This window comes from Myotis yumanensis, unplaced genomic scaffold (genome assembly GCF_028538775.1).
Source record: "Myotis yumanensis isolate MYYU_CA2020_CCGP unplaced genomic scaffold, mMyoYum1.0.hap1 SCAF_3, whole genome shotgun sequence".
Taxonomy (NCBI): domain Eukaryota; kingdom Metazoa; phylum Chordata; class Mammalia; order Chiroptera; family Vespertilionidae; genus Myotis; species Myotis yumanensis.
This window is the reverse complement of record NW_027223754.1, coordinates 207493059-207511017: the sequence shown is the minus strand read 5'-3', so window position 1 is coordinate 207511017 and position 17959 is coordinate 207493059. Positions and strand designations below refer to the sequence as shown.

General features: G+C 56.2%; 1 protein-coding gene across 4 annotated transcripts in view; it reads left to right on the top strand.

Moving 5' to 3' along the window:
* The window catches only part of CARD10 (caspase recruitment domain family member 10), a 64300-nt gene that overhangs the window by 38339 nt on the left and 8002 nt on the right, over positions 1 to 17959 (top strand). For all 4 annotated transcript variants that reach the window (XM_070411069.1, XM_070411068.1, XM_070411067.1 and 1 more), the window contains exons 4-12: positions 1742 to 2067; positions 6130 to 6363; positions 7215 to 7370; positions 7978 to 8103; positions 9186 to 9377; positions 10837 to 10971; positions 11429 to 11544; positions 13030 to 13058; positions 13520 to 13643. In XM_070411069.1, the coding sequence (XP_070267170.1) occupies positions 1742 to 2067; positions 6130 to 6363; positions 7215 to 7370; positions 7978 to 8103; positions 9186 to 9377; positions 10837 to 10971; positions 11429 to 11544; positions 13030 to 13058; positions 13520 to 13643 (1438 nt within the window). The remainder of the gene's footprint in view (positions 1 to 1741; positions 2068 to 6129; positions 6364 to 7214; positions 7371 to 7977; positions 8104 to 9185; positions 9378 to 10836; positions 10972 to 11428; positions 11545 to 13029; positions 13059 to 13519; positions 13644 to 17959) is intronic.

Here is a 17959-nt window from a genome sequence, read left to right as displayed (position 1 = left end):
CAGATAGGGAGACTGAGGCACAGAGAGACCCGGAGAGGTTTGCCCAAGGCCCCGGAGCAGGCCGAGTGTGGGCTGGGATTCTAATCCAGTCAGTCAGTGTTCAGAACAAGGCCCCTAAAATTGATTGCAGGCTTGTATGTGTCAGACATACATGGGTGTACAGTTTCTTATGCAAAAAGCTCAAACAGTCCAGGTGACTTTAGAATAAAAAGGAAAGACCTTTACTTCTTCCTTCAGCTCTGCTGTGCTGGTAACCCTTCGTCGAGTCTCCCTTTTCTTTGCATTTATACATGTGCCACGTACACACACACACGGGATCATCCTACATGTGCTGCTCTGTATTTCGCTGTTTCTCAGAACAACTGATTTTCGTGATTTTTCCCACATCTGTTACCCTAGTTTTAAATGACGGCATGGTGTTCATTAGTGATGCTTGCCACAAGTCACTTAACTGGTCCCGTTGATGGACACCTAGGTTGTTTCCAGTTTCGCAATATTACAAACGATGCTGGGAACATCCTTCTGTGTGCATCTTTGGGCAAATGTATATATCTCAGGAGGAGAGGTTCTGAGGAGTAAAGTTTCTCAATGAGTATGTGTATTTTAAATGTGAAGTCAACATACATCTCACCAGCGGTGTATGGGTGTCCATTTTGCTGTACCCTCAGGCATCCTGGGGATGTAAAAACATTTTTGCCAGTTTGATATGTCAAAAATAATGTTTTTAAGTGTGTACTTCATTGAGAGATATAATTCATAGCTTACAAATTAGTAAACCTTGGGCAAATGACATGACCTTTCTGTGCCTCAGTTTCTCTGTCTTTAGGGTAGATATAATAATAGTACCTATATTAAGTGTTGTCATGAAGATTAAATAAATTAACATATGTATCTAGCCCAAAGAATAAAGTTAAATATTAGTGGCTATAATTATTTTTATTATAATGGTGAAGTAGGGCCTATTTATTAACCACTTTTGTTTTGGGACTTACCTACTGATAGTTTTTACCCTTATTTTTATTTGTTTGTTTGCCTTTTTTTTATTGACATGTAAAAGCTCTTTATATATTGTGGCTCTGAATTCTTGTATTTTTCTTTTGCTCTGTTGCTTGTTTTTTTTTTTAACTTTGTTTGTTACATCTTTCATCATTCTGAAAGGTTAATATTTGTATATGGATTTATCTATCTTTTCTTTTATAGCTTCTGATTTTGTGCCTTATTTAGGAAGGCCTTCCTTACCCCTAAATTATAAAAACATAGGGTGTTCCCCAAAAATATATATACACACTTTGAGTAATTATAAAGGCAGTGTTTATTTTTTTTATTTTTATTCTTTTTATATATTTTATTGAATTTTTACAGAGAAGAAGGGAGAGGGATAGAGAGCTAGAAACATTGATGAGAGAGATCGATCAGCTGCCTCCTGCACAGCTCCCAGTAGGGATGTGCCCGCAACCCAGGTACATGCCCCGGACCGGAATCGAACCCGGGACCCTTGAGTCCGAAGGCCGACGCTCTATCCACTGAGCCAAACCGGTTCGGCAAGGCAGTGTTTATTAAAATAATTTCATTTTCAAAATTGAGCTATCAGCTATTAAAGTGTTTATACATTTTTTGAGACACCCTGCATATTCCAGAGTTTTCTTCTAGTGTTTTTGTGGTTTGGGTGTTTCTGGGCAGTTTGCTATCCCTGTGGGTTTTATTTGCCTGACTTGGCTTTTCTCCCCACTGTGTCTCGCAGATGAGGAGGGCCCTGAGGGCCTGACCCAGTTCCTGATGACCGAGGTGCGGCGGCTGCGCGAGGCTCGAAAGAGCCAGCTGCAGCGGGAGCAGCAGCTGCAGGCTCGAGGCCGGCTGCTGGAGGAGGAGCGGGCGGGACTGGAGCAGCGGCTGCGGGAGCAGCAGCAGGCTCAGGAGCGCTGCCAGCGGCTGCGGGAGGACTGGGAGGTGGGCAGCCTGGAGCTGCTGCGGCTCAAGGATGAAAACTACATGATCGCCATGCGTCTGGCACAGCTCAGCGAGGAGAAGAACTCTGCCGTCCTGCGCAGCCGGGACTTGCAGCTGGCGGTAGGCCCTGGGAGATGGACAGGGCACCGTGGGGCAGGGGCGACCTTTATAAAAAAAGGATGGTAATGTGGTAGCCAGCTCGTGTCCCAGAGCCACCATCTGCCAGCTCTTGGACTGTGGGCAGGTCCTTTCACTACCCTGTGCCTCAGTTTTCTCATCTGTAATATGGGGGTGTTGATGGCACTTATTTCATTGAGTTATGGCTGTGGTTCTCAACTGGGGACAATTTTGCCCCCCAGAAACAATGGCCCTGTCAGGAAACATTTTTGGTCGTTACAGCGAGGTGTGTTCTATTGGCCTCTAGTGGGTAGAGGCCAGTGTTGCTGATAAACATCCTACGGAGCACAGGCCAGCCCCCAAACCAAGAATTATTTAACCCAAAATGTTAGCAAGTGCCGAGGTGGAGAAAACTTGGTTACAAGGGTGCATCAGTTTAAGATATGTACAGTGCCTGCACAGAGTTAGTGCTCAAACCCTGTGTTGTCATTAGCCATTGTTGTTTCTATTATTATTATTATTAAGTGCTTCTGTGTGCCATGCCGGTTACATGCATCACATCACACGTTCCCGTGGAGGTACCATGCACTAGGTTCTCTCATTTTGAAACCCAGATGCTGGGCTTAGATTGTAAAGGGACTTGCTCATCACAAAGCTGGGAATGGCACCTGGATTTGAACCAGGTCTGCCTGGCACCAGGGCTGGCCTTCCCCCGGTGCTGTTCTGCCTGATCTTGTTCCGGTGAAGTCTCACCTGGCCCTCTCTAGCAACGAACGAGGCCCCGCCTCTTACAGGTGGAGAAACGGAGCCTCACTTCTTGGTTTCCTGCGGGCACTCAGCATGGGGATGAAACTGGAATGTTACTGCCCAGGGGACTGTTTCAAGGACTTTATTTTTAATCCTCACCTGAGGGTATTTTTTCCATTGATTTTTTTCTTTTCCCAGAGAGAGTGGAAGGGAGGGAGGGGAGAGAGGGAAGGAAAGAGAGAGAGAAAAACAGAAACATCCATGTGAGAGAGACACATCGATTGGTTGCCTCTCACATGCTCCCCCACCGGGGCTGGGGATCCAACCTGCAACCCAGGCCTGTGCCCCTGACTGGGAATCTAACCTGAGACCCTTCAGTGTGTGAGCGGATGCTCTAACCATTGAGAAACATGGGCCAGGGCTGTTTAAAGGAAGTAACCGTGCCAGCGGCACACAGTAGGCTCTCTCCAGCAATACTGTGCATGGCTGCCTGGGGGGATTCTGATTGTGGGGTTGGAAGACCCATGAGCTTCAGCGGAGGCTGCGGCATTGCAGGTGTGACAGGTGCCTGTTGGAGGCTGTCGTGTGGGTGCACTGGAGTGCGGGAGCCTGTGGCTGTGCACACCAGCATGTTGGGGTTTGGGGAAACGAGTCCTGATTGGGGGTGTTGAGGCCACAGGTTGAAGGGCCTAGACTGCCAGGCCCAATGGGGGGCGTGGGAGGCAGATGCTTGGAGTGGGGTGACCAGGAGGCTGTTCTCTGCCTGCTTGGTGTTTGGCATGAGGTAGGGCTGTCTGAGGCCCAAAGACTGGCTGCAGATTGAGCGAAGGGTGGCCTGGGCAAGGCTTTCCTCTCTGTGCCTCAGTTTCCTCACCATGCTGGAGGCGGGAGGTCACAGAGAAGGACGATGTAGTGAAACAGCACCTCCTATGCCCAGGCACGGTGCTCACTGCTTGCCATGCACCGACCCCTTGAATTTTCCAACAACTCTATTGGGACAAGGGCGGCGGCACTGTTACTGTCCCCATTTATGGATGGGGACACTGAGACACAGCAAGATTGGTCAGAGCACTTTTCCAGGGTCCCATGATTGAGAATTTCTGAGCTTGCTCTTGGCACTGCTAGGGTGGGGAGGGGCGGGAGGCAGGTGGGGAGAGCTGGGTTCCCCATCTTCATCCGTGCCTGCTTTTCTGAAACGGGCATGAGACCTGCTATGAGTGTTCTTGAGAAGGGTTCTGCTGCTCAGAGAGGACAGTGTGAGGGCCACCGGCCCAGGGAGTTGGGAGTGGCTGTGGCTGGAATGGCCTGGAGCATCATTCGTGCACCAAAAGGTTGCTGGTTTGATTCTCGGACAGGTCACATACCTAGGTTGAGAGTTTGATGTTTTTCTCTCACATTGATGTTTCTCTCTCTCTCTCTCTCAAAATCAGGTGAGGATTAAAAAAAAAAAAGAAGAGGCATATCTGCAGATTAGCTATAGGTTCGCATAGTGTGACCACCTAGGGGTAAGAGAATCTGACATTAGGCGGAGAATGGCTGCTTTTTCCCAGTTTAGGGGGTAGAGGGAAAGGGGTGAAATTCAACTAATGGATAAGTTTCTCTTTAAATGTAGCTACTGTAAATTTGCCTAAATTTTGGGGGCTTTTTTCGGCCGCAAAAATGAGCAAAGGCGTTGCAGATGGAAATGAGTAGAACAGCTGATGGTTCCTGTCTTGGCAGCCTGGGCCTCCTTTCCCCACGGACAGGTGTGTGTTGGCTGTGACTTAATACTGTGCTTTGTAAGGTGCAAATTTAATGAGCGGCGATTTCCAAGCAACATAAACTTAAGAAACCAACACTGTAATTTTGTGCTAAGTGAGTTTGTACCCCAGGATTAAATGCATCCGCATTTCCTGGCATTCAGCAGAGACTCCCAGGTGCTCTGCCCCCTGAGCTCATCGCGGGAGTGTGCTGGCCAAGGGTCAGGCGGGAGGCCGTGGTGTGTGGCTGCGGTTTGCTGGAGAGGGTGTGACCACGCTTGCCCTTGTAACCAGCTGTCTCTCTCCGACGGTTTACAAAGCGTGTTTTGTGAGGGAAAGGAATGTGAGAATCATGAATTTCTTCCTGAGCCTTTTGCGGAGGAGGAGAAACTCCTGACCCAGCCTCAGACCCGTGTGTGTGTGTGTGTGTGTGTTGGTGTGTGTGTGGCCATGCTCGGCTCTGGGAAGTGTGGGGCTGCCATTCATTTTCCGAGACAGGCCAGGGCATTCCGAGGGCACCAGACATTGGCACGCCAGAGAGTAGCACCAGAGGTCATTGTGCGTTCTTTCGACAATGACTTCGTTTTGTGGCCTGCCACCTGCTGCTCCTCTTGTCACTATTCAGCAACCTCGGACCCCACATGAATTTGGAAAATACCTCTGGCTGAGTGCGGTTATAATCCAGCAAACCGATCGTGCATATCTGCTCTCAGCCAGCCGGCCACCTCACAGCCGCCCAGCCACCACCCCGGCCAGCTCCGGCTGCACCCACCGTGTGGTGGCAGGTTGGGATTTTTTTTAAAGCTGTGAAGACAGCCACTGTCACACCCCTGGCAGCTCTGTAGCCAGCCTCTGACCGTCTAAAGGTCTCTGCCCACCGTCTGTCTTGTTTGCTTCTTGCAATGACTTTGGGAGGCAGCGCATGCACGGAGCAGGGGCAATGAACGGGCCCATTTTACCTATGAAGAAACTGAGGCCCAGAGGAGGTCAGTGACTTGCTCAGGATGACAAGAGGGCAAAAGTGGTACAACTGAAACCTGGACCCCAGGCTTGGAGTTCCTGTTGAGGATGAACAGCACAATCTTCTAGAGGGGGGCCTGGGAACCCTCAAAACCATCCTCTTCCTCCTCTTCCCCCTTTTCTCTGGGAGATGAGGAAACTGAAGCACAAAGAGAGCCCATGACTTGCCAAAGGCCACACTGAGTTCGAGGCGGAGCTGGGCCCAGACCCTGGTCCCCCTGTTCTCGGTGTAGCCCTCCTCCTCCTCCGTCAGCTGGTACTGGGCTCTCTGGCCTGTTCTCCACGTCGGAACCGTGGACTGATGAAGCACTGCGGCAAAAAGTCCTTGAAGCAGAGGCCCCTGGGAGGGCGGCTTGGCCCTGCCGCCCACTCCCTTCCTCATCGTGTTTGCCCAGTCGGTACTTCCTTCATAGACAAGTCCAGGAGGACTCCGGCTCAGGCCCCTCTGGGGATCTGGGAGGCACCCAGGGATGAGGAGCAGGCCTTCTCCCCATGGGCCTCCCGGGGTCCTTCCCTGGGCTGCATCCCTCCCTGGGCTGACCCATGTGTTGCTACCCAGGTGGATCAGCTGAAGCTGAAGGTGAGCCAGCTGGAGGAAGAGTGTGCGCTGCTCCGCAGGACCAGGGGGCCACCCCCCGGGGCAGAGGAGAAGGAGAAGGAGAAGGAGAAGGAGAAGGAGAAGGAGAAGGAGAAGGAAAAGGAGCCGGACAGCGTGGACCTGGTCTCTGAGCTGCGTGCAGAGAATCAGCGGCTGACAGCGTCCCTGCAGGAGCTGCAGGAGGGGCGGCAGCAGGTTCGGAGGTGGCCACTGGTGGGAGGAGGGGGTCAGAGAATGAGGAGCCTACACCTGGGGTGAGATCAGATGGACCCTGGCTGGCCTCTTGTCTTGGCTGAGCGTTCTGCTCTCTCTGGCCTTTAGTCTGTGGTCTGTGGGTGGCCCCGTGAGGTAGGTCTCTGGATGCTTTGCCACTGTGCACCTGATTTTGTGTGTGAGCATTTTTAGGGGGAAAGGGCCTCAGCTTTTATTGTTTGTAGAAGAGTCTGGAAAGTTGAGACCCCTGGGGTCTGGGTGGCCTAGGGCTTGCTGGGGGTTCTGGGGCAGGTCAGTGGCAGTGTGGGCTGGCCACCCGGCCATTGCTCCACACAGGAAGTGGGGGGTGGGAGCCAGGGTTCTGGTGTACTTCCTAGGGTTGGGGGTGCCTGGCTGGGGTGTGGGTTTGGGGGTGGATCTTGGGGCCATGGTCTACCTGCTCAGCCCCTACGAAGACCCCTTGTGAGAGGGGCAGGAATAGGTCTTAGAAATGGCCACCTATCTGCTGCCCTGGGAGGCTGATGGGGGCCGGAGCAGGAGAGAGCGTGCCTAGTTTTTGTTTCGGAACATGATCCTGGCTGAACTCGTTCAAGCATGCCTCACACCCTTAGCTCATCTGCACCCCAGATGTTCCCTGGAGGGTGGGCAGGGCTGGCGGGCCACGCCCACTCTACATTTGGGAAACCGGGGTCCAGAGAGGTCAAGGCCCTGGGCCCGGGTGGCAGAGCTAGTGGGGTGGGGCTGAGGGCTGAGGGCCGCGGGTCCCCCTTCCCCTGACACTCAAGGTGGGCCCTGGGCCAGAGGCTGAGGCAGCCCTGAACTCTGACCCCCAGGAGACAAGCCGGCCGGGGGCCCCAGGCTCAGAGCGCATCCTCTTGGACATCCTGGAGCATGACTGGCGGGAGGCGCAGGACAGCAGACAGGAGCTGTGCCAGAAGCTGCACACTGTGCAGGGGGAGCTGCAGTGGGCCGAGGAGCTCCGGGACAAGGTACGGTCCCCCATGTACCATCCCCACCCTGCCCTGCCCCTACCTTCTTTCTTACACAGCTGGGGAGGCTCCAGGGAGGAGAGGGCGGTGGGCACCACCAGTTCACTTGCGCCGACCTTCCCTGCAGGTGTGCCAGGCACTGTGCTGGGAACTGTGCATTCATTCGTTCATTCTCAAGTATTTATTGCGATACATCAGGGAACAAAACTAATGCCTCTGTCCCCGTGGAGGGTAAATTCTAGCAGGGGAGACACACCGTCTGCCATACACGCAACCTGAGTCAACCACTTCCCGTAGGAGAGGGTCATGAGGGATGTGGAGAAGCAGAGCAGGGCCAGGGAGCAGGTTGCAGTTCAGATGGGAGGCCCAGGTTGGTTGGGAGGGAGTCATCGTTATTGGGTGTCCCATTTTACAGATGAGGCAGCCGAGGCCCAGGGAGGTGAAGTCAGGCCCAGCTGGGGAGACTGGATGGGCGCCTGATTTGGGGGCTCAGGCCTCTCTCTCTGGACCTGTTGGGCACCTGTGCTGGTTGGCTTTCCTGGGTCACCAACCTTGTGGTCTGACCCTGGCATGTTCCACCCTGTGCCGCCCCGCCCGCCGCCCGCAGTACCTGCAGGAGATGGAGGACCTGCGGCTGAAGCACCGCACACTGCAGAAGGACTGTGACCTGTACAAGCACCGCATGGCCACCGTCCTGGCCCAGCTGGAGGAGATTGAGAAGGAGCGGGACCAGGTGAGCCCCGCCTGCTGTGCCCGAGGTCCTGGCCCGGCGGATGGGCAGACGAGGAGGAGCAGACGGGACTAGAATTGTGGAAGAGAGACTTCCACGGGGCACTGACTGGTTAGGAGGGGCGTGTAGGCCAGGGGGACACAGACGGGGGGCCTTGAGCACTCCAGGTGTGCCAGCCTTGCCCCTGAGCACACCGGCTCACCTGAGCTCCTGGGACAGTTAGGGAGTTGGTCCTGGCGCTCTTTACTTCTGAATTTCTATTCTCTCCGAGTCAAAAACAAGACCTACGCAGGGGAGGTGCTTGCAGATATTTGCTGATGAAGAAATTCTCTCAAGTTCTGGCTCCCAAGCCCTGGGCACCACGGCCCTCTCCGTCTGAGGCCACAGGGTGGGCAGCTCCTCTGGCCCCCAGGCCTCCTGTGCGAGGCTCCCACGCTCTGGGGAGGGCAGGAGGTCCTGTCCTCGGACCAAGTTTGAATCCCACTAGAGGAGCTGAAGTCAGCACATTAGAATGGGGCTCAGAATCCCCTGGCGGGCTCGGTGAAGAGGCGGGTTCAGGCTTCGTCCCGGACACTCTGGTGCTGTGGTTTGGGTGGGCTCAGGGATCTGCCCTTCGCCCCGTTGCTCCTGGCCGCTGGGCCTGTCTCCAGTTCCCTCTGGGGCAGTGGGTTGGTGGCAGGTCCAGGCACGGGCCCAGCTCTCAGGGACCCTGGGCTTCATCGTGGGGAAAAGTGCTTTGGATGCAATGGGATGGGTTTGAGTCCAGGCTCCTCCACTAGGCGGGGGTGCTGTGAGTTAAGCTGGCCACACACAGTAGGTCTCACAGTTTTAAGTTGTTCTTGGGAAATGGTCAGAGCCTGGACTCTGCCTGGGTTTGAATCCCAGCCCTGCCCCTGCTGCCTTGGTTTCCTTATTTACAAGATGAGAATAATGAGACTGCCTCACTTGGAGGGTGAGTGTGCTGATTAAATGAGCTGATATTAAGCCCAGGGTCAGGCACAGGAAGTGCTGTTCCTGCTGCCACCCCCATCTGTGTGGTCGGAGGCCAAGCCAGCCGAGTCAGTGTGGCGCCTTCGCCCTCCCAGGCCATCCAGAGCCGCGACCACATCCAGCTGCAGTACTCGCAGAGCCTCATCGAGAAGGACCAGTACCGCAAGCAGGTGCGGAGCCTGGAGGCCGAGCGGGACGAGCTGCTGACCACGCTCACCAGCCTGGAGGGCACCAAGGCTCTGCTGGAGGCGCAGCTGCAGCGGGCCCAGGGTGGGCCCTGCCTCAAGGTGATGGGCAGGGGGAGTACAGGGTCCTGGTTGGCATGCTGGGGCCCTGACAGGAGCTTTTGGCCAGGGGTGGGAACTCGTGGGACCTGGTGGGAGACCTCAGTTGAGGGTGGGAACATGGGGGAACTGGCAGGAGCCCTCAGCTGGGAGTGGGACTTGCAGAACGGATGGGAGCCTTCAGCGGTGGTGGGATGACATGGGACCCACTGGGAACGCTCAGCTGGGCCTGAGAAGATGCAGGTTTTGGGAGGGAATGTGTGGGTCCTGGCTGGAGCCCTCACGTGGGTCAAGAACATGCTGGCTTGGAGGGAGCTCTTGGCCAGGAGGGAGGATATGCCGGTCTGGTGGGGGGCCCCAGCTAGGGTGGGTGTGGGTTGGTAGATAGGGAACGGGACAGAGGCATGAGGCATGTGGGTCTCTGAGCTCCTGGGCTTGCTCCTGGGGCACCAAGACTAGTTTGAAGCCTGTCTTTGCAAACACTTGGAGAAGCCCAGCGGCCTGAGGGCCTGTGAGCATCTTGGAATGCAAAACATGGGCCCTAAAAGCCCCTCAGAGACCAGCTAGTCCGGTGCCCTCATTGCACATGGCCCAGAGAGGGGCAGGGGCTTGCCCAAGGTCACACAGCCCACAAGTGCTGGAGCTGTGCCTGCAGACCCCTTGAGAACTAGATACTAGTTCTTGGACGTCTGTCAGGAACTCTGCCTTTTCTTATCTTGATTTTCCTTGGAGATAATCAACAGGCCAAGTGTTTAATACCCGGAGGAACAGAACAAAGGAAGTGTGAGTCTGTGACCTCTCACTTTTTAAAACCCTCAGGGGTGTTTTGCTCTTAGGTAAAGACAAAGCCCTTCCTATGCCCTAGAGGCCCTTCAGGGGGGCCCTGCCCTCCCTCTAGCCTGGTCCTCTGGGCTCCTGGAAGGTGTCACAGTCCTGACTCAGGGCCTTTGCACATAGTACTGTTCTGTCTGCCTAGAGCAGTGGTTCTCAACCTTCCTAATGCCGCGACCCTTTAATACAGTTCCTCATGTTGTGGTGACCCCCAACCATAAAATTATTTTCGTTGCTACTTCATAACTGTAATTTTGCGACTGTTATGAATCGTAATGTGAATATCTGATATGCAGGATGTATTTTCACGGGTCTCGACCCATAGGTTGAGAACCGCTGGGCCATCCTCCCCAACTTTTTCTATTTAGCGCCTGTTTATCCTTGAGTTCTCCGTTTGAAGCACACTTGCTCTGGAAAGCACGCTGATGCTGCCAGGCTGGGTGGGCCTCTGAGTGCCTTCCCTGCGCTCTGCTCCGGGCAGTGTAGGGCTATTTCCTTCATCTGTCTGCTTGTTTACAGCTTGTGTCCTCTGGGCTGAGCGCTCCGCTCGTGAGGGCAGTTGTTCACTATGTGACTGGGGCTGGCCCTGGCCCAGCACTGCTGACCTCATCCCTCCCCCTTCCTCTCCCAGGCCTGCACCTCCTCCCATTCCCTGTGCTCCAACCTCAGCAGTACCTGGAGCCTGAGCGAGTTCCCCTCCCCGCTTGGAGGCCCAGATGCGGCCGGGGAGGCCACTGTCCTGGGGGGATCCGAGCCCCACATCTCGGTAAGACACCTGCCCACCTGAGTATGGGGGGACACTGATAGTGTTCACGTAATTACTGACATGGGGAGTGCCCTCCAGTTTGCTGACAAAGCCCGTACTAGGCCCCAGAGGCCCTTAGGGTGGGCCCCTCCCTCCCTTTAGCCTGGTTCCCTGGGTCTCAGCCTTTGAATTCCTGGAAGGTGTCAGAGCCCTGTCTCAGGGCCTTTGCACATACTGTGGAATGTATTTCACATAGGAGGAAATTGAGACCCATAAAGGTAAGCATCTTATTAAGCTTATCCAGAGCCAGCTGGGCCTGGTACCAGGAGACCTGGGGACCACTCACACTGTAATCTTGTGGAGCTCACTCCTCCGCTCTGGGCCCCAGTTCTCATCTATGGAATGGGCACAGACCTAGGTGCATTGAGTTGGGGGGAGGTGCAGTGGGGGTGACCCAGGCCCTGTCGTGACGTTGCAGGAGGAGGCTACAGACAATGAGAAAGAGATCAACCGGCTGTCCATCCTGCCCTTCCCTCCCAGCGCAGGCTCCATCCTCCGCCGGCAGCGCGAGGAGGACCCTGCACCTGCTAAGAGGTAAACAGGCCCTAGCCAGTTTGGCTCGGTGGATAGAGAGTTGGCCTGCAGACTGAAGGGTCCTGGGTTCGGTTCCAGTCGAGGGCACGTACCTCGGTTGCTGGCTGGATCCCCGGCCTGGGAGGCAACCAATCGATGTGAAAAAAAAAAAACACCCCAAAAGGTAAACAGGCTGGAAAGAGAGCGGCGGAGGCCCAGCCACCTCCCAGAATCCCTCATGCCAGAGTCAACACTAGGTGGTCACCCCCCTAACTGCCTTTAAATAGCTAGAGCGCTAGGAACCCAGGCCCCGAGAGCATAGGCGTGACTGAGGTCAGAGGTTAAGACAAGGCCAAAGGGCAGGATGGGCTCAGCCCCAACCCAACACTCTGGCAGCTGAGTCACTAGAAACTGAACCGCAAAATTGCTCAACCTAGGGGAGGCCTGATGATTTAGGCCAGGACGGGGGAACGCCTGGCCCATGGGCTGTATCAGGCCGGGGAAGCCATCTGGTCTGGCCCCGCCAAGCCATGAGCGGTGAGTTAATTAAATGTCTGACCAAATAGAGCAGCTAACTTTTAAGTGGATAATGTTGTATGGCCCTTGAATGATGTTATAAATATCCACATGGCCCTCGGCAGAGAAAAGGTTCCCCACCCCTGGTCTAGGACGCGGGCATGCAGAGAATATTTCCAGGTGTTGGGGCCTCAGGCAAGAAAGCTGGCCTCAGGTGTGGGCATCAGCAGCCAATGGGGCCAGAAAAGGCAGCCATGTCCACTGGTGGCAGGACCGGGGGTGGGGACGACCTGCCCTTCCTGGCGTAGGTCCCAGTCACGGGCTTGATCCCCGATGGGTGAATCTGCCAGGAGTGGGTGTGTGACGAGGTGGTCATGATCTAGTGTAGCGGTTCTCAGCCTGAGGGTCGCGACCCCTTTGGCGGTCGAACAACCCTTTCACAGGGGTCGCCTAAGACCATCCTGCATATCAGATATTTACATGACGATTCATAACAGTAGCAACATTACAGTTATGAAGTAGCAACGAAAATAATTTTATGGTTGGGTCACAGCCTGAGGAACTGTATTTAAAGGGCCAGAAGGTTGAGAACCACTGGTCTAGTGCGAGCATGTCATGGCCGCGAGTTTGACTTGCTTGATCTAGTGTGAGAGGCAGCCCAGGAGCCACCAACGACAATGTAGAAAGTGCGGATGAGATGGGGCTGAGAGGTCAGGGGAGGCTTCCTGGAGGGGGTGGCATTAAAGAACAGGCCGGGGCATTCTAGGTGGAAGGCCATGGGGCTGCGGCCAGGGTGTTACCTTCTTGCCCTGTGAGTTGAGGGGAGCTGGGTGGCATGCGTGCCCTGTGCCTGGGACTCCCACCTGCTCTAGCCTGCCTGTGCTTGGGGGCTGCAGGACCGTTGGTGGCATAGGGGCAGGAGGAGGGAGTGGGGCAGATGCCCACGGACTCTCAGCTCCTGCCCCTCCCGCCCGTCCTCTCTCCGCCCAGGTCCTTCAGCAGCATGTCCGACATCACAGGTAAGGGCCCTCGGACACTCCATGGGGAGGGCTCACGGGGTGGGGGGTTAGGGGGTGGGGGGTTAGGGGGTGGGGGGAAGGAGAACTTTTCAGTTTGCCTGAGGCCTGTGCTGCCTGCTCTGCCCTTGGCCTGTGACTCCCTCCCCCAGGCCCAGCTGTGCCCTAGACAGGCAGGAAGGCTCTGCTTAGGAGGTGTCTGGGGGAGTGGGTTTACCCTGAGCTCAGCCCTGGTCCTGGCTGTGCTGTGCGGGGCCCCCCTCAGTTCTGGTCCACCCTTCACCCTCTTCTAGGAAACTGCAGGGCCGTCCTGGCAGGCGCCGGCCCAGCCCTGAGCCCAGTGGGTCCCGTGTGTTCTTGGGGCCTCCAACCTGCCTGGGCCCCAGGCCTCTGGGCCGTGGGTGGTCTCGGGCCCTCCCCCGTGTTTCAGTCCAGCGCCCTTGAACCTCACTCCTTCTCCCCAGGGAGTGTAACGCTTAAACCCTGGTCCCCCGGCCTCTCCTCATCCTCATCCTCCGACAGCGTGTGGCCGCTGGGAAAGCCGGATGGTCTCCTGGCCAGAGGCTGCGGCCTGGATCTCCTCGGCAGGTACGGACGCCGTCTGGGTGGGGGGGAGGAGGGGGCCTGCGTCTCAGGGCCTGGAGCAGGGCGAGCAGGGCGAGGTGGGAGGGAGCAGAGCTAAGCCTTTACTTTATGCAACTGTCAGTTGGGTTCCAACCCCGTCGCCACCGTTTATCATCTGTGTGACCTTTCTCAGTTTCCTCAACGGGAACAGTGAGCTCTCTCTTCTGCCTGTGGGTGGTGTGAGGCGTAGGACTCATGTCAGCCAAGCACCTAGCTTTGCCAGGCACGTAGTAGATGCTGAGTTAATGGTAGTTGTACTTGTACGGACACCGACCCTCTGCCTGTCCTCCAGCTCTGAGCTCCCGCCCAACAAAGCTTCGAGCTGTGGGTGGGGTGGGGCCCCTCAGGAGCCAAGAAGCACATCGGCTCAGGGCCTGCTGGAGGCAGTGAGCTCTGTGTGTTGGTCGCGAAGGGCCTTCCCGGCCAGGCTTTGGAGCGGACCTCAGGAGGGGAGAGAGGGAGGCCGGGCTGACAATGTGGCCTTTGAACTCAGCCACGGAGAGAGGGCAGGTAGGGAGGGCAGCTGGATGACTGGAAGAGGCAGAGAACAGAGGCTGTTTGGGATGGGCTTGGAGTTTGGCTTGACTGGTGCACATGGGGGTGGGGGTGGGGGAGGAGGAAGCCACAGCAGGCTCTGAGTCAGGCTGGAAAAGTGTGGACTTTGGCTGGTGCGCTCTGGGAAACCTGCGAGGGATTAGCTATTCCTAACGGCAGGCCCGCTGCTGGCTGCCTCCGGGCATTCTCTCTGTCTCTGGAGGCAGGCGCTATTATGATTATCCCGGTTTCCTCGGGAAGAAACTGGGGCTCAGAGAGGTTAAGCGCCTTGCCCAGGGTGACACAGCTGGGAAGTGCCCTGGCCCAAGTCCACGGTGACCTGATCAGACGTGGGTTTTGGAAAGGGCATAGGAAGCACTGAGGTCAGAGCTGGAAAGTGGGGGTGCTGGATACAGAGCACAGGTCACCAGGAAGCCAGGGCAGAGCAGGACCAGGGGCCGCCCGCCCCCTGGACGCAGCTTGGCCAGGCCCGAGTCCAGAGCCCTGCCCCCACCCTCCGCCCCGGCAGTGGGCCCAGCGTGACATTGTTTCTCCCTGTGCAGGACGTGCTTCTGAGGGAAGGGGTGGAGGCACCTCCCTTCCTGCCTGACTTGGCCCTTCCTCCCTCCAGCTCAGGCCTGCAAAGGGGTCTTGGCTCTCGTCCAGGGGGGCGCCGGGATGTGGCAGAGGGAGCAGGAGCCGTGTGATCAGGGGGCCGCCTCTGATGCCCGTGCTGTTCCCGAGGAGGAGGGAGAGGGGGGAGAACACAGGTCAGGATGGAGGCAGAGGTGGGGGACGGAGAGAGAAAGAGGTTGAGGGACAGGCAGAGAGGAAGGTGAGGTGCAGGGCATGTGTCCTGGGGCCGTGTGACAGTACAGTGCGGGAGACCCATTGTCAGTCAGCTGAAATCTTACTCCACTGTGGAATCTTGGGCATGTGACTTAGTTTCCCAGTGCCTCAGTTTCCTGCTCTGTAAAATGGGGTCACAATTGTGCCTATCCCCTTAGGGTGTTAGGGGGGTTCCTGTATTCCTATTAGAGTGGCTCAGAGTGAGTGGTAGTGCCAGCTCTGAGCTAATGTTATTGTTGCTCTTGTTGCTTAATTCCCAGAGTGGCCTGCAGGCTGGCATTTCTAGCCCCCTTATTCAGATAAGGAACACGAGGCTCGGAGTCAGGAATTTGTCCCAAGGCCTCTGAGTGATGGAATGGGGGTTCCTGGGTGCCTTCCTTCTGTCTAAGTCACATTTTTTGGGTTAATCCTCACCTGAGAGTATTTTTTTCATTGATTTTTAGAGAGAATAGAAGGGAGGGAGAGAGGGAGGGAGAAAAGCTAGAGAGACTCGGAGGCCTCCTGCACGGGCCCTGACCAGGGCTGGGGATTGAACCTGCAACCAAGGTACATGCTCTTGACTGGGAATCAAATCTCCATCCTTCGGTGCCAGGCTGATGCTCTAACCACTGAACACACTGGCCAGGGCCATCTAAATCAGTGGTCGCCAACCTTTTGGACCTCACAGACCACCAGGGGTCCTCGGACCACCGGTTGGTGACGCTGGTCTGAGTCACTTGAATCTCCCGCTTGTGTTCCGTGCTTACTCCATGCTGGGTATTCTCAGCCCTGTCTCCCCTGCCCTGCTGGCTCCTGGGGCCTTGGGGCAGGGCAGAGGAGGGGGGCAATGCGGGTGCTGGGGCAGGCTGACGGATAGATGGATAGTGGACAGGCTGGGAGACAGTGAGGCGCGGAGTATGGAGGGGCGTGTGGGGAGAGGACCAGGTGCTGTGGCCCTGGCCAGGACCCACCCCTGCCTGCACTTGTTCACATAGACTCAGGATCCAGGCCCCTTCGGTTTGCCCAGGGGCTTGAATAGGTCATTGCCCGATTGTACCACCCACCCACTGTGCAACCCTTGTCTAGTTATAACTTCCCCATGCCTCAGTTTCCCCTTCTCAACATGGGGGGGAGTAACAGATGTCTCCGTAGGGTTGCTGGCAGGGTTAAGTGAGGTCATCTGTGTGGCTTGCTCAGGTCTCTGCTTCATGGGTCCCTGACCTGAACAAAGCCGCCATGTACGCTGCCTAGAGATCTTCCCACAGTGCCCTGGGTTGGGGCTGGGGGCACTCATCCAGGCCACTGGGCCACCACAGCCCGAGCTGGCAGAGTGAAGGACTGCCCGCCCCCGCCTGCCTTCCCGTGACCTGACCTCCTGACCTGATCCTGGGGGAGGGAGTGGGAGCCCTCACCTGGGGGACAGGTTACCCCATCTTCTCACTGCCCACAGGCAGGGTTGGGGGGCAGTCGGATTGCGTTGCTGGAGACCCAGGAGTCCCAGGAGGTTGGAGCAGGCAGCCCTGCTCGTACCATGTTCCTCTGTCCCCTGCTGCTCGCTTGGGTGCTGAGGCCCGGGACTGAGAGGGACCTGGTCTGGACCCTGCCCTCAGCGAGCCCAGGTGCCAAGCGCTGGTAGCCCGGGGCTGTGGGGGCTCAGAGAAGTTACTTGGTCCCTCAGGGAGGTGGGCAGGGAGGTCCTGAAGGAGGGGCTGCCTGATGCGTGTCTTCAGGAAGCGCAGGACTTGGCAATAAGGCACCGAAGCAGGCAGCAGACTGATGTGTTTCAGAGGGAAGGGGGAGCGGGAAGACATTAACCAATGAACTTATGTGCCTATGTGCATAGCTCACGGACAGACAATAGTGCTGGGAAGGCCTGGGGAGGGAGGGGAGGTGGAAGGGGTTAGTGGGGGGAAAAAAGGACATCTGTAAACCTCAACTCTAATGGAAAAGTAATAAAATGTTATTAAAAAAAAAAAAAAAGCCTGAAACCCGGTTGGAGGGTGGAGTGGCCCCCACGCTGGGATTGCAGGGAAGGGAGGGGCGTGCTGAGGCAGGATGGAGGCCTGTGCAGGCTGCTCACTGGGTCCTTGGGGAAGCCGTGGTGGTGAATGGACTGTGGGTGTGAAGCAGGCGGAGAAGCCTGGCGCACAGAGGGGTGGCTTGTCCTGAGTCACACCTGATAACAGTGACTGTCTAATGTTCACCGGCACTTAATTCTTACCAGGCACTGTTCTAAGAGCGCCATGTTTTTTTTTTTTTTTTTTTTTAATATTTTTATTGATTTCAGAGAAGAAGGAAGAGGGAGAGAGAGATAGAAACATCCATGATGAGAGAGAATCATGGATCGGCTGCCTCCTGCAAGTCCCCCACTGGGGATCGAGCCCACAACCCGGGCCTGTGCCCTTGACCGGAATCGAACCTGGGGCCCTTGTTTGCAGGCCGACGCTCTATCCACTGAGCCAAACTGGCTAGGGCATAAGAGCGCCATGTTTTAACTGGCTGAATTGTACAATGAAACAGGTAGACGCAGAGGGGGCTGCTGAGGACCGGAAGTGGAGTAGCCAGGCCTTCTGGCCCCAGAGTCCTGTTGGCGCCCACCAGGCCACATCTCTAAAACTCTTCTGTCCGTACCCCAGCGAGAGAACCCGTGTGCACGTGCCTGAAACACGGGGTCACCGTAGTTGGATTCACTTGAAGGGAGACAGGCTTCTCTGTGCTCGTCCGTTCCATTAAGAAACAGAATTCTTCTTCCCCTGGGACAGGCCTGCAGGTGGGAGGCCCCCGGAGCCCTCTGGTTCCCCTACCTGCACCGTCTTTACATTCGTCTGACCCTCGTGGGCAAAGTGGGAGACAGGTGCCGCCACCGTCCTTGGTCTGTGGGTGCGGGGACTGAGAATCAGGCAGCCGGCTCGCTCGGC